Source organism: Melozone crissalis, unplaced genomic scaffold, assembly GCF_028551555.1.
Source record: "Melozone crissalis strain CALT ecotype California unplaced genomic scaffold, PUWL_Pcris_2 ptg000041l_1, whole genome shotgun sequence".
NCBI classification, from domain to species: Eukaryota; Metazoa; Chordata; class Aves; order Passeriformes; family Passerellidae; genus Melozone; species Melozone crissalis.
Window position 1 is genome coordinate 3,976,180 of NW_026535819.1, and position 12,291 is coordinate 3,988,470.

Here is a 12,291-nt window from a genome sequence, read left to right on the forward strand (position 1 = left end):
AACAAACACAGAATCACCTCCCCCGTGGGTTGTTTTGTCCCTGTGCTGCCTGGACGATTCTGAGCTGAGCAAATGCTCACCCGTACACCTACATTTCTCTGATCGTGCAAGGAGTGTGGTGTTAATTCTCACTGAAATGAGGTTTTGCTCCCTAAGAACTTCAGCTTTCATCTCAGCAATGTTTAAAGCCACAAAAGGTGGCAGATGAAGGGTATGAAGGTGAGGGTGAGAATGTAATTTGCTGCAAGGACAGCTTGGCCAGGACTGACAGTCACAGCCAGGGAACACGCGCTGCCCTCAGGATGTTCCATCCTGCCTGACCTTGACATTAGCAAGAAAACTCAGTCACAGCCAACACAGAGACACAAAAAACAGAGAAACAGAGACACTCAGCTACAAGCAATCCTTTAATGATCTCTAAAAGGTGTTTCTTTCTTAGCTTCACAACATTAACTCCGACTGGGAGATGTCAGCAACCTGCGGCAGCTTCAGATAGACCGAGTTCCAGAAGGTCACAAAGCGGGACCTCAGGTCCTGCTTCACAGAGTCCCTGTTCATCTTGTGGTTGATATCCAGGTAGTACTTGCTCTTGTCGGTGTAGGCTGGCCAGGAAACGGGCACGTCCGAATGGCCAATGTTGGGATCACTGGGGGAAAAAGAAAACAGAGAGGCTCAGTTTTGAAGTTTTTGGCAGGAACACTGTCTGCTCAAGTCAGGCTTTAAGTGAGAGGAAAGGAGAGAATCTGACAGTGAGAAAAGCCATAGGAATTCTATCTGCCAGGAATGAGTGCATGACCTGCAGTCTCTTCCCTCCATCCCCACTGGTATCATCCCAGCTTCACAAAGGGACTTAATGTCTGTACCAACATCAGGATTCAGGAATAAGAAATACAGACACGGAACACTCTGATTTTGTGAATGAACCTGAAAACTTCCTGGACAAAACCAGCAGCCTGAAGGGCTGAATCAAGCCCCAAATGTGGAATGGAAATCACTCACCCACTCCTGGCAAAGTTGGTCCAGTAAGCAATCATGGCCTTTGAGAGAGTCCTGTGCTTGGGCCGGTAGCCCAGAGGGGTGGCAAAGGGCTTCCCAAACACGTACTGCAGGTCATCAGCATGGTCTGCCCCAACCCAGCGGGGGTAGACGGGCATGCGGGACGGCTCAGAGAACACATAGCTGTAGGTCTTGCCACTCCTGGGAAATCAAAGAGACTGGCTCAGCAAGGAGAAAGCAGAAAAAGGGCTGCAAATCCCAACCAACACACCAAACACCGTCAGGGCCACAGATTACGCCTTGGAAGATGCTCACATGCATCACCTCACATGGGGTGGTTTCAGGAGAAAACATCCTGAGGCCATTTTTAACTTCCATTTCCAATTCTCACCCTCACCCTGCCCCATGTGCAACACCCCCAGGGCTGAGCTGCTCACTTGGCATTCTGCAGGTGCAGGTCCAGTGCCACCTGTGTGGGAATCAGGAAGATGTAGTCAGTGGTCAGGTCCACCACTGTCTTCTTCACGACCTCCTGCTCGGGTTTGTCACCCCAGCTCTGTGTGTAGATGTTGTAGGTGGCGTTGGCTCCAGCCTCACCCCTGTCCACGGTGAGACCTTTGATCAAATTGTACACCTGGTCACTGAAAAGACAAATGATATGAATTAATTACTGAGCAGCAGCTTCAGGCAGGGCAGGGCTCTTGCCTGGTCCTTTCTCTTGAAGGCTTTGGACTCCGCAACAAAAGGCCCGGGCACTCAGGGTTGGAGTCACATCCTGTGTGGAAGGCTGTGCCCTGTCCACTCAAGTCTGACTCCTTGGGGTTTGGGAGCTACTCTGAAGAGCAGACATCTCCTGCTGAGGGTTCTAAGGGCTCTGTCACTCACGCAGTGACCTTCACCAGCGGGCGGTTGATGGCGGGTACGTCCACACCGGCAAAGATGTGCCCGTCCATGTTGTTGACCCCGGCCAGGTAATCGATGTCAGCAGCGTTGGCAAAGAGCTTCTCTGGCACGTCTGGGAGGAAATCCCCGTCCACAACTGGGGAGAAGGCAAGGGTGTGCACCACGGGCACTGCAAGAGACAAGAGTGGGGTCTGTGAGGTGGCCTGTAAGGAGGAAACACAGATTTGTGTTCTGGCATATCTCATGACTCGAGCTCAGGAAAGAGCAAGGTGAGGTGAATGACAGCTTGAGCAGTGACTTCAGCATGGGCAGGAGGTCACCCAGATGCAGGGTAAACCTCATGACGATCGCTGAAGGAGAAGAGCAAGAGGTCTGCCAGCCAAATACCACCTGCTAACATCCACAAATCCTCTCCTCCTTCAAACCCTTTCTGAAAAACCCAGCTAAAGATAGGAAAGAACTGAACTTCTCATCCCACCTGGCCATGCTGTCTGATTGTCAGGACAGCCAGCCCCAGAGTGTGCAGTTGCACAGCAGTGTTTTGGCCACTCTCTGTTCTGACCAAGGCTAAACGCTGTGGTTTGTGGCCAGCAGCAGCAGGAGAATCTTCTTGGGAAAGGAATCCCCCGAGCACAAAAGCAGCAGCGTTCCTGCACTCCACCCAGCGACTCAAATAGAAATAGCAGGGGTAGGATTTTTTTGTTTGTTTACAAGCTGTTTTCTGGGATTGCTCTTGCTGTTTTCATAGAACAGGAAGCCCAAACAGCTGCTCTGAGGCCAAGGCAGGGCCATTGGATAATCCAGCCACTGCTGCCATTGCATGGTGGGCAGTGTTCATCTGGTGCAATGTGCATCTGCCCACAGAAAAGTGACTGCAAGACTCTCAATAATGTCCCTTTTCTGAAGGGCACAAGCAACACCTCAACACTCCTGGCAGTTGCTCCAGAGTCCTGCCAAGAACTTGGGGAGCCCAGGGTGGCTGATGGACCACATCATGGGCTGGAGGACTTACTGGGCAGGTGAGTGAACTGCATGTGGTAGGACAGAGTCAAGTCCTTGGGATTAGAGTGGCGCAGGCAGTTGGCCAAGACAGTGGTGTTGTCTGTGGAGCAGCCCACCTTTTCTCCAAGCTGTGGCAGAAGAGAGAGAGAAACACCCTAGTGTTAGCTCCCAAAGGCAGGGCTTATTGTTTCAGAGGCAGAGCTGGGGTTTTAATCTCAAAGCAGCAAAGTTCCACAGCGCTGTTGGGCACAGCTCCTGCCCAATTGCTTCCTAGCCCTGCTCTCCTCTAGGGAAAAACTTTTTTGGTTTCTATAGTCCTTCAAGCACGACTTGCACGTTACCTTTTTGGCCCAGACGAGCGGATCCCTCTGGATGGCCCAGTTGCACAGCCCAACACCGCTCTGGCTGATGGCTCTCTTGAACAGGCCCTTGTTCTTTGGGGACAGCGTCTGGGGGGCAAAATGGAAACAAGAGGGGTTTGGGAACAAACTCCTGAGGACACCACGGCCTGCCAAACCAGATGGATGGCCTTGCAGGGTGTGCACCTGTCCTGGGGAAGCTGCAAGGTCTTGTGGTGTTCAGCAGTGTCAGGAGTTAAAGCTAAAAAGTGAGATGTTGAGAAGAGGAGCAGAGGAGAGGGACATGGAAAGTAGAGGCTGTTTCTTCACAGGACACGTGGCTGCGCTGGTGGGATGGATGAAGCTGAAGAAGAGGAGCAGCTACAAAGCACTGAGGCTGAGCATTGCTGGGCTGGCCAGGGCAGGACATTAATGAGGCAGCAGTGGGGAGGAAAGCAGATGAGTGCCAAGGGGTGCCTCTCGCCCACTGGCAGAGCAGGGGCTCTGATCAGAACCAACGAGGATAACTCACCTGCAGGGAGACACTGGCGGCACCGGCCGATTCCCCAAAGATGGTGATGTTGTCTGGGTCACCCCCAAAGGCCTTGATGTTCCTCTTCACCCAGGCAATGGCCATGTGCTGGTCCTTCAGCCCGTAGTTCCCTGAGGGACAGACATCCCCCGGCAGTGAGCAGGGGCACAGCCAAGCTGTCAAAGTGGGCACCGGGGGCAGGGTCCCAGGGAGGGATCGGCCCTGGTACCTGGCAGGTTCTCGTCGCCGGTGCTCAGGAAGCCCAGCGGCCCCACGCGGTAGTTGATGGTCACCACAATGACGTTGCCCCGCACGGCGATCTCCTCCCCATCGTACAGGTAGTTGTCCAGGAAATTGGCTCCCTGGCTGCCTCCGAGCAGGAAGGCACCGCCATAGATATAAACCATCACAGGCAGCTTGGTAGAGACTGGGAGGAGAGGAACAGGAGCAGAGTGAGCCCCCACTGAGCTGGGGGGTGCTGCCCCTCCATCCCTCATCCCCTCCCTCAGCACTGCTCCACCTGCCCTGGGCAGGAGCTGACTTGATGCTCTGCAAGTACATCCTTGCTCTGCTCAAGAGGCTGACCCTCCCAACAGGGTGAAGGTGAGTTAGGACATTGTCTGACACAGTTCCCACCTTTCCCCCTGAAAATCACTGCTCAGCACCTGCCCACTATGGAACAGAACTGCTGAGAGAGGCTGCAACACAATCTGTGCACACAAGGCAGGTGGGAAAGCCCATCCCAGGTCCCTTCTAGCCTCATACCCTGTCTTCTCCCTTGAGGGACCCAGATGTTCAGGTAGAGACAGTCCTCACTCCCACGGACATCAGTCTGTGTCAGCTTCAACTGCATGCAGCGTTTTTTGAATTCCTTTGCCTTCAGAGTTCCTGAATGAAAAGAGGGACGACCAGTTAAGGGCATCAGCTCCATTTTCTGGTTGGAAGTTGTCTCTCACCCATCTTTTCCTCTGTGAGTCCAGTGCAAGTGGCAGCAAAGCCTTCCCAGCCACTGTGACTGGTATGAGGGAGTGACAAACTGGGAGACCTTCCCTTTTGAACCAGCTCTGGACAGCCAAGGCATAGGGAAAACAGCTGCAGGTGCCATGCCTGAGTTTTGTTACTTCCCAGGGTTACTTGAGTTTCTTGGGAACATTTAGACACAGACTCTCAGACCCTTCAGGAGACAAAGAGATTTTTTTTGGCCGTGCTTAGTTGATGAAAGCAGGCAAGAACACCTTTAGTTTGAGAAAACCAACTAAAAGAAAGAGAAGCAAGAATAAAGCCCCAAACCAAAGGCATTCAGAAGTTGGACCTTACCATCCCAGCCAGGATGAGGTTGGGGGTCTTCCAGAGTCTTTGGAGGGGCAGCAAAGGGAATCCCTCTGAAGATGTCAACGTAGCCCCCAAGGAGTCCCAGTTTCTTGCTCTCTCCTTCCACAAATCCTCCCTCAGTGAGAACCACACCCAGCTACAGGAGGCACCATGGAGAAGAGAAAATCCATTGCTCTGCCCTTCATAACTCTGGCTTCCCACACTGCCACCCATTCCCATCCCACCCTCCCCATCCGTGCCCTTGGTGCCCTGTGGAAAGCCCCCAGGTGCCACTGGAGCTGTGCCTGTGCAGGTGTCCTGCAGGCGCCCTTGGGAGCAGAGAGGCAGCAGCAAATCCCCCACAGGCCCAAAGACAAATGGCAGGAGCAGAAAACCTCCAGCTTGAGGGTGCAAAGCCAGCTTTGTACTTACTGTGGCAGCCCAGGCTACCCCGAGGTAGGAGCACAGGGCCAAGGCCAGGATGTGCCAGCGAGCCATGGTGAGAGCAGCCCTGAGGGGAAAGTCCCAGCTGGACACTGCGTTTATAAAGCCACCAGTGCAGGTGTGTGTGCCAATGCCATGGGCCAGGATTGGCTCTGGGCTGAAGCAGGGCAGCCTCCACAGCCTTGTCCTTCAGTAGCCTGAGGCCAGTCCCTGGCTGAGGGGCATGGCCCTGTGAGAGCCCTGCAGCTGCTGCTTGTTTGGGCTGGAGGCCAAACCAAAGGAAATTGCTCAGTCCAAGAAAATTCCAGAGATATTAAACCCAATGGAGTCTTGAGAAGCCTCATCCAAGCACAGGGGGCTGAAATCATATTAAGCTGTGCAGTAGAACATAATATCAGTAACCTACAAGAAGCCTTGCATTCGTAACACACTGGGGAATGTAAAAGGTTCAAAATAACAGCAAGTCTTAAAGCTGATTCCATCCAACAGCAGCCAGATTGCTCATCAAGTTCACACAGAGTCCCGAATTTCTGTCTCCATTTCATTGCCACAGCTATCAGAAAGCTTGAAGTTTCCTTCCTCCTCATATCTCTGCAGGCTCATGGCAGCAGCTCTTTGTCATCTTCACTGCTTTTTGTGTTTGTCAGAGAGAGAAGGGAATGGATAGATACAAACAATAGCTTTGAAATTTGTCTCTTAACAGAAAATTCATCTGTCATCTTGCAATACCTTTCCACATTTAATCCCAGCGCTGGTAGAACATCTGTTGATAAGAGAAGCAAAGAAGGAAAGGATTCCCATGCATTTTATGGTGAAAGGAGAGTCCCCATAGGAACATGCAAAAATGGAGTTTGTGTTCCAGATTTCTAAAAAGAGACTCAGCCAGGTGAGCAATGGGTTGGTTTAACTTTGGCTCAACTTCCCTTGATCACACACTGGTACCATAAAGGATCTCATGGCACCACTGAAGAAAGAAAATTTTTAAAAATCCACTCAAAGCTACATGCACTTGCACACTGACAGAGGAGCTCTACCCTAGCTGGCAAGAAACCCTCCAGCACTCAGGAGTGATCTCTATGAAATCTGTGTTGGAAAGGCTTCATTTGTTCTCCTGGAGCTACTGCAGCTACTCACTGGGACAGGGGCAAAGCAAGAGGGAACTGTAGGTACCCGCTAAATCTGGAAATTTCTTTCCCTTTAAAAAGAACCCGTGAAGGCCAACAGTGAGAAAATGAAAGATGTTTCTTGTGGGAGATCTCCCAGATTGTTCTTCTGGCAGAGCCATTGGAGGCCAGGAGAGCACAGGAACACATGGCATCAATTCTTGGAAACCCTGTCCTTGGCTTCAGCCTTCTGGAAGCAGGCAGGAGGATGGCTCTAGTGCAGGGGCTCCCCAGGGATGGGCTCTGCATCCTCCAGCCTCTCTGCATGGAGAACCTCAACACACACACACACCAGGGTCCCATCCCCTGCTCTCCTCCCAACATCCACAGCCCCGATGTCCCACACCAGCCCTGAGTTCTCCACACCAGCCAGGCCTGTGGGGCAGCTCCAGCACAGCTGGGTCCCCCTGCTCTCCCCACAGGGTACCAGGGCCTGGACAGACCAGGCCCAGTGTGTGGATGGGGACATGTGCTGGACAAGGTTTGTGGAAAGTCGTGCTCCTTATCCTGCCCTGCTCAGAGCTGCAGCTCCTCAGCCCAATCCAGCCCAGCCTCTGCCCCAAAACCAGTGGGGAATCACCACCCACATGGATTTATTCTGTCCCATCAGTTTTTGAGCAATGTCAGTGCATGATAAACAACAGGTCAGGACTGGTTTGCATTCACCTGTTGCAGCTGTAGCTCTCTATGATCTGGTTGGCAGTAGCAGGAACTTTGATGGCAACACAGGGAAATCCAGAGGACAGGTCAGGATTGGGGCTGTCCTGCCTGGGCTCACAGGGGCAAGGAGGAAAAACAACCCCAGGGCTAATAGCTGGCTGAGCAGGGAGAGACTGGACCCCAGTTGCCATCAGCTTCCCCGGGACATCGGGGTATCACAGCCAGGGGAACACACACTGCCCACACAAGGGATGTGCTTTCCTGCCTCATCTTAATACTGGCAAGAAAATCCTGTCATGGCAAACAAAATGAGAACCAGAGTCACTCAGTTACAAGATTTTAATGAACTATCTTTAAAGGGTTCACAACATTAACTCTGACTGGGAGATGTCAGCAACCTGCGGCAGCTTCAGATAGACCGAGTTCCAGAAGGTCACAAAGCGAGACCTCAGGTCCTGCTTCACAGAGTCCTTGGTCATCTTGTGGTTGATATCCAGGTAGTGCTTGCCATCGTTGGTGTAGGCTGGCCAGGAAACGGGCACATCTGAATGCCCTTTGTTGGGATCACTGGGGGAAAAAGGAGACACACGAGCTCAGTTTTATCAGGGCAGCTTGGGGATGCAGTTAAATGTGTGACCATGCAGAGTGTTTGACACTGGCACAAGCACTAGGAATTGTGCCTGCCAGGAGTGAGTTGATAACCTGCAGCCTTCTCCCTCCATCCCCACTGGCATAATCCCAGCTTCACACAGGGACTTATGTCCTGCCTGAACACAAGGATTGAGGAGTAAACCTCATCGAGTGGAAGCAGAGATCATAAGTAATGAAAATGCCTCTGTGTTGCCCACATGTACTATGGAGGAGGAGAACACAGACCAAACTCCAGTCCTGTGAGACACAGAGCCCTGCTCACAACACAAATAAAGAGAACTTCTGGGAATTATCCTGAAAAGTTACTGGGCAAAACCAGTAGCCTGAAATGTTGCATCAAACCACAGATCACTCACCCAGTTCTAGCAAAATTGGTCCAGTAAGCAATCATGGCCTTTGAGAGAGTCCTGTGCTTGGGCCAGTAGCCCAGAGGGGTGGCAAAGGGCTTCCCAAACACGTACTGCAGGTCATCAGCATGGTCTGCCCCAACCCAGCGGGGGTAGACGGGCATGCGGGACGGCTCAGAGAACACATAGCTGTAGGTCTTGCCACTCCTGGGAAATCAAAGAGACTGGCTCAGCAAGGAGAAAGCAGAAAAAGGGCTGCAAATCCCAACCAACACACCAAACACCGTCAGGGCCACAGATTACGCCTTGGAAGATGCTCACATGCATCACCTCACATGGGGTGGTTTCAGGAGAAAACATCCTGAGGCCATTTTTAACTTCCATTTCCAATTCTCACCCTCACCCTGCCCCATGTGCAACACCCCCAGGGCTGAGCTGCTCACTTGGCATTCTGCAGGTGCAGGTCCAGTGCCACCTGTGTGGGAATCAGGAAGATGTAGTCAGTGGTCAGGTCCACCACTGTCTTCTTCACGACCTCCTGCTCGGGTTTGTCACCCCAGCTCTGTGTGTAGATGTTGTAGGTGGCGTTGGCTCCAGCCTCACCCCTGTCCACGGTGAGACCTTTGATCAAGTTGTACACCTGGTCACTGAAAAGACAAATGATATGAATTAATTACTGAGCAGCAGCTTCAGGCAGGGCAGGGCTCTTGCCTGGTCCTTTCTCTTGAAGGCTCTGGACTCCGCAACAAAAGGCCCGGGCACTCAGGCTTGGAGTCACATCCTGTATGGAAGGCTGTGCCCTGTCCACTCAAGTCTGACTCCTTGGGGTTTGGGAGCTACTCTGAAGAGCAGACATCTCCTGCTGAGGGTTCTAAGGGCTCTGTCACTCACGCAGTGACCTTCACCAGCGGGCGGTTGATGGCGGGTACGTCCACACCGGCAAAGATGTGCCCGTCCATGTTGTTGACCCCGGCCAGGTAATCGATGTCAGCAGCGTTGGCAAAGAGCTTCTCTGGCACGTCTGGGAGGAAATCCCCGTCCACAACTGGGGAGAAGGCAAGGGTGTGCACCACGGGCACTGCAAGAGACAAGAGTGGGGTCTGTTAGGAGGTGAGGAAACACAAATGTGTGCTCTGGCATATCCCAAGAAAAGGTTGAGGTAGGCAATGTGCATCAGATGCAATATGCATCTGCCCACAGAAAGGTGACTGCAAGAGCTCTCATTAATGTCCCTTTTCTGAAGGGCACAAGCAACACCTCAACACTCCTGGCAGTTGCTCCAGAGTCCTGCAGGTGGTTTGGAGAGCCCAGGGTGGCTGATGGACTAGAGCACAGGGCAGGACACTTACTGGTTAGGTGGGTGAGCTGCAGGTGGTAGGCCAGGGTCAAGGCTTTGGGGTCAGAGATACGGAGGCAGTTGGCCAAGACGGTGGTGTTGTCTGTGGAGCAGCCCACCTTTTCTCCAAGCTGTGGCAGAAGAGAGAGAAACACCCTAGCATTACTTCCAAAGCCAGGAGTAGTTTTTATGCAGTCAGATATGTGGGTTCGTTTAAATCTCTGTTTAATCTCAAAGCAGTGAAGTTCCACAGCACTGTTGGGCACAGCTCTTGGCCAATCACTTCCTAGCCAGGCTTTCCTCTAGGGAATTGGTTTGTTTCTTTTTATAGTTTTCTAAGCATGACTTGCACATTACCTTTTTGGCCCAGACGAGCGGATCCCTCTGGATGGCCCAGCTGCAGACCCCGACACCACTCTGGCTGATGGCTCTCTTGAACAGGCCCTTGTTCTTTGGGGACAGCGTCTGGGGGGCAAAATGGAAACAAGAGGGGTTTGGGAACAAACTCCTGAGGACACCATGGCCTACCAGACCCCACACATCTTGTGCAGTCAGCCTGGGGAAACTGCCAGGTCTTGTGGAGTTCAACAGTCGCAGGAGTTAAACATGAAGTGAGAAGCGAAGAGAAGGGGAACACGGAAAGTAAAGGCTGTTTCCCCACACCTCCCCACGTGGCTGCACTGGTGGGATGGATGAAGCTGAAGAAGAGGAGCAGCTACAAAGCACTGAGGCTGAGCATTGCTGGGCTGGCCAGGGCAGGACATTAATGAGGCAGCAGTGGGGAGGAAAGCAGATGAGTGCCAAGGGGTGCCTCTCACCCACTGGCAGAGCAGGGGCTCTGATCAGAACCAACGAGGATAACTCACCTGCAGGGAGACACTGGCGGCACCGGCCGATTCCCCAAAGATGGTGATGTTGTCTGGGTCACCCCCAAAGGCCTTGATGTTCCTCTTCACCCAGGCAATGGCCATGTGCTGGTCCTTCAGCCCGTAGTTCCCTGAGGGACAGACATCCCCCGGCAGTGAGCAGGGGCACAGCCAAGCTGTCAAAGTGGGCACCGGGGGCAGGGTCCCAGGGAGGGATCGGCCCTGGTACCTGGCAGGTTCTCGTCGCCGGTGCTCAGGAAGCCCAGCGGCCCCACGCGGTAGTTGATGGTCACCACAATGACGTTGCCCCGCACGGCGATCTCCTCCCCATCGTACAGGTAGTTGTCCAGGAAATTGGCTCCCTGGCTGCCTCCGAGCAGGAAGGCACCGCCATAGATATAAACCATCACAGGCAGCTTGGTAGAGACTGGGAGGAGAGGAACAGGAGCAGAGTGAGCCCCCACTGAGCTGGGGGGTGCTGCCCCTCCATCCCTCATCCCCTCCCTCAGCACTGCTCCACCTGCCCTGGGCAGGAGCTGACTTGATGCTCTGCAAGTACATCCTTGCTCTGCTCAAGAGGCTGACCCTCCCAACAGGGTGAAGGTGAGTTAGGACATTGTCTGACACAGTTCCCACCTTTCCCCCCGAAAATCACTGCTCAGCACCTGCCCACTATGGAACAGAACTGCTGAGAGAGGCTGCAGCACAATCTGTGCACACAAGGCAGGTGGGAAAGCCCATCCCAGGTCCCTTCTAGCCTCATACCCTGTCTTCTCCCTTGAGGGACCCAGATGTTCAGGTAGAGACAGTCCTCACTCCCACGGACATCAGTCTGTGTCAGCTTCAACTGCATGCAGCGTTTTTTGAATTCCTTTGCCTTCAGAGTTCCTAAGAGTGGAAAAGGAAGACAGCAAGTCCTAATTATGGGCATCAGCTCCATTTTCTGGTTGGAAGTTGTCTGCTCAACCATGCTTTCCTCTTTGAGTCCAGTGCAAGTGGCAGCAAAGCCTCCCCAGCCATCGTGACCAGTCTGAGTAATATGTTGTACCATTTTCCATATGTGCCAGATTGAGGAGAGAGAAGTGAAAATAAAACCCCAAACCATAGGTATTCAAAAGTTGGACCTTACCATCCCAGCCAGGATGAGGTTGGGGGTCTTCCAGTGTCTTTGGAGGGGCAGCAAAGGGGATCCCTCTGAAGATGTCAACGTAGCTCCCAAAGAGTCCCAGTTTCTTGCTCTCTCCTTCCACAAATCCTCCCTCAGTGTGCACCACACCCAGCTACAGGAGGCACCATGGAGAAGAGAAAATCCATTGCTCTGCCCTTCATAACTCTGGCTTCCCACACTGCCACCCATTCCCATCCCACCCTCCCCATCCGTGCCCTTGGTGCCCTGTGGAAAGCCCCCAGGTGCCACTGGAGCTGTGCCTGTGCAGGTGTCCTGCAGGCGCCCTTGGGAGCAGAGAGGCAGCAGCAAATCCCCCACAGGCCCAAAGACAAATGGCAGGAGCAGAAAACCTCCAGCTTGAGGGTGCAAAGCCAGCTTTGTACTTACTGTGGCAGCCCAGGCTACCCCGAGGTAGGAGCACAGGGCCAAGGCCAGGATGTGCCAGCGAGCCATGGTGAGAGCAGCCCTGAGGGGAAAGTCCCAGCTGGACACTGCGTTTATAAAGCCACCAGTGCAGGTGTGTGTGCCAATGCCATGGGCCAGGATTGGCTCTGGGCTGAAGCAGGGCAGCCTC

The 12,291-nt window shown here is 53.2% G+C and overlaps 2 protein-coding genes across 2 annotated transcripts; both read right to left on the bottom strand.

The window, feature by feature from the left end:
- Nucleotides 1-441: 441 nt before the first annotated feature.
- On the bottom strand, nt 442-5,580 carry LOC128942192 (bile salt-activated lipase-like). The gene is made up of 11 exons (XM_054284499.1): nt 5,515-5,580; nt 5,089-5,239; nt 4,537-4,659; nt 4,001-4,198; nt 3,772-3,902; nt 3,243-3,350; nt 2,912-3,029; nt 1,882-2,068; nt 1,434-1,637; nt 1,000-1,197; nt 442-646 (listed from the first exon to the last, which is right to left on the bottom strand). Exons 1-11 carry the CDS (start codon nt 5,578-5,580, stop codon nt 442-444), a joined length of 1,689 nt encoding a protein of 562 aa, XP_054140474.1.
- A 2,131-nt stretch (nt 5,581-7,711) lies between these two features.
- Nucleotides 7,712-12,170, bottom strand: LOC128942193 (bile salt-activated lipase-like). The gene is made up of 11 exons (XM_054284500.1): nt 12,105-12,170; nt 11,679-11,829; nt 11,315-11,437; nt 10,779-10,976; nt 10,550-10,680; nt 10,041-10,148; nt 9,697-9,814; nt 9,239-9,425; nt 8,791-8,994; nt 8,357-8,554; nt 7,712-7,916 (listed from the first exon to the last, which is right to left on the bottom strand). The coding sequence occupies exons 1-11, from the start codon at nt 12,168-12,170 to the stop codon at nt 7,712-7,714; spliced, it is 1,689 nt and encodes a 562-aa protein (XP_054140475.1).
- Nucleotides 12,171-12,291: the final 121 nt, after the last annotated feature.

Coding starts and splice junctions, on each gene's coding strand:
- LOC128942192 (XM_054284499.1), bottom strand. CDS start 5,580: ATGGCTCGCTGGCACATCCTGGCCTTGGCCCTGTGCTCCTACCTCGGG. Junction 5,240..5,514: donor GGGTAGCCTGGGCTGCCACA/GTAAGTACAAAG, acceptor TGCCTCCTGTAG/CTGGGTGTGGTTCTCACTGA. Junction 4,660..5,088: donor ACCTCATCCTGGCTGGGATG/GTAAGGTCCAAC, acceptor CTTTTCATTCAG/GAACTCTGAAGGCAAAGGAA.
- LOC128942193 (XM_054284500.1), bottom strand. CDS start 12,170: ATGGCTCGCTGGCACATCCTGGCCTTGGCCCTGTGCTCCTACCTCGGG. Junction 10,681..10,778: donor CGGCGACGAGAACCTGCCAG/GTACCAGGGCCG, acceptor TCTGTCCCTCAG/GGAACTACGGGCTGAAGGAC. Junction 7,917..8,356: donor ACCAATTTTGCTAGAACTGG/GTGAGTGATCTG, acceptor TTTTTCCCCCAG/TGATCCCAACAAAGGGCATT.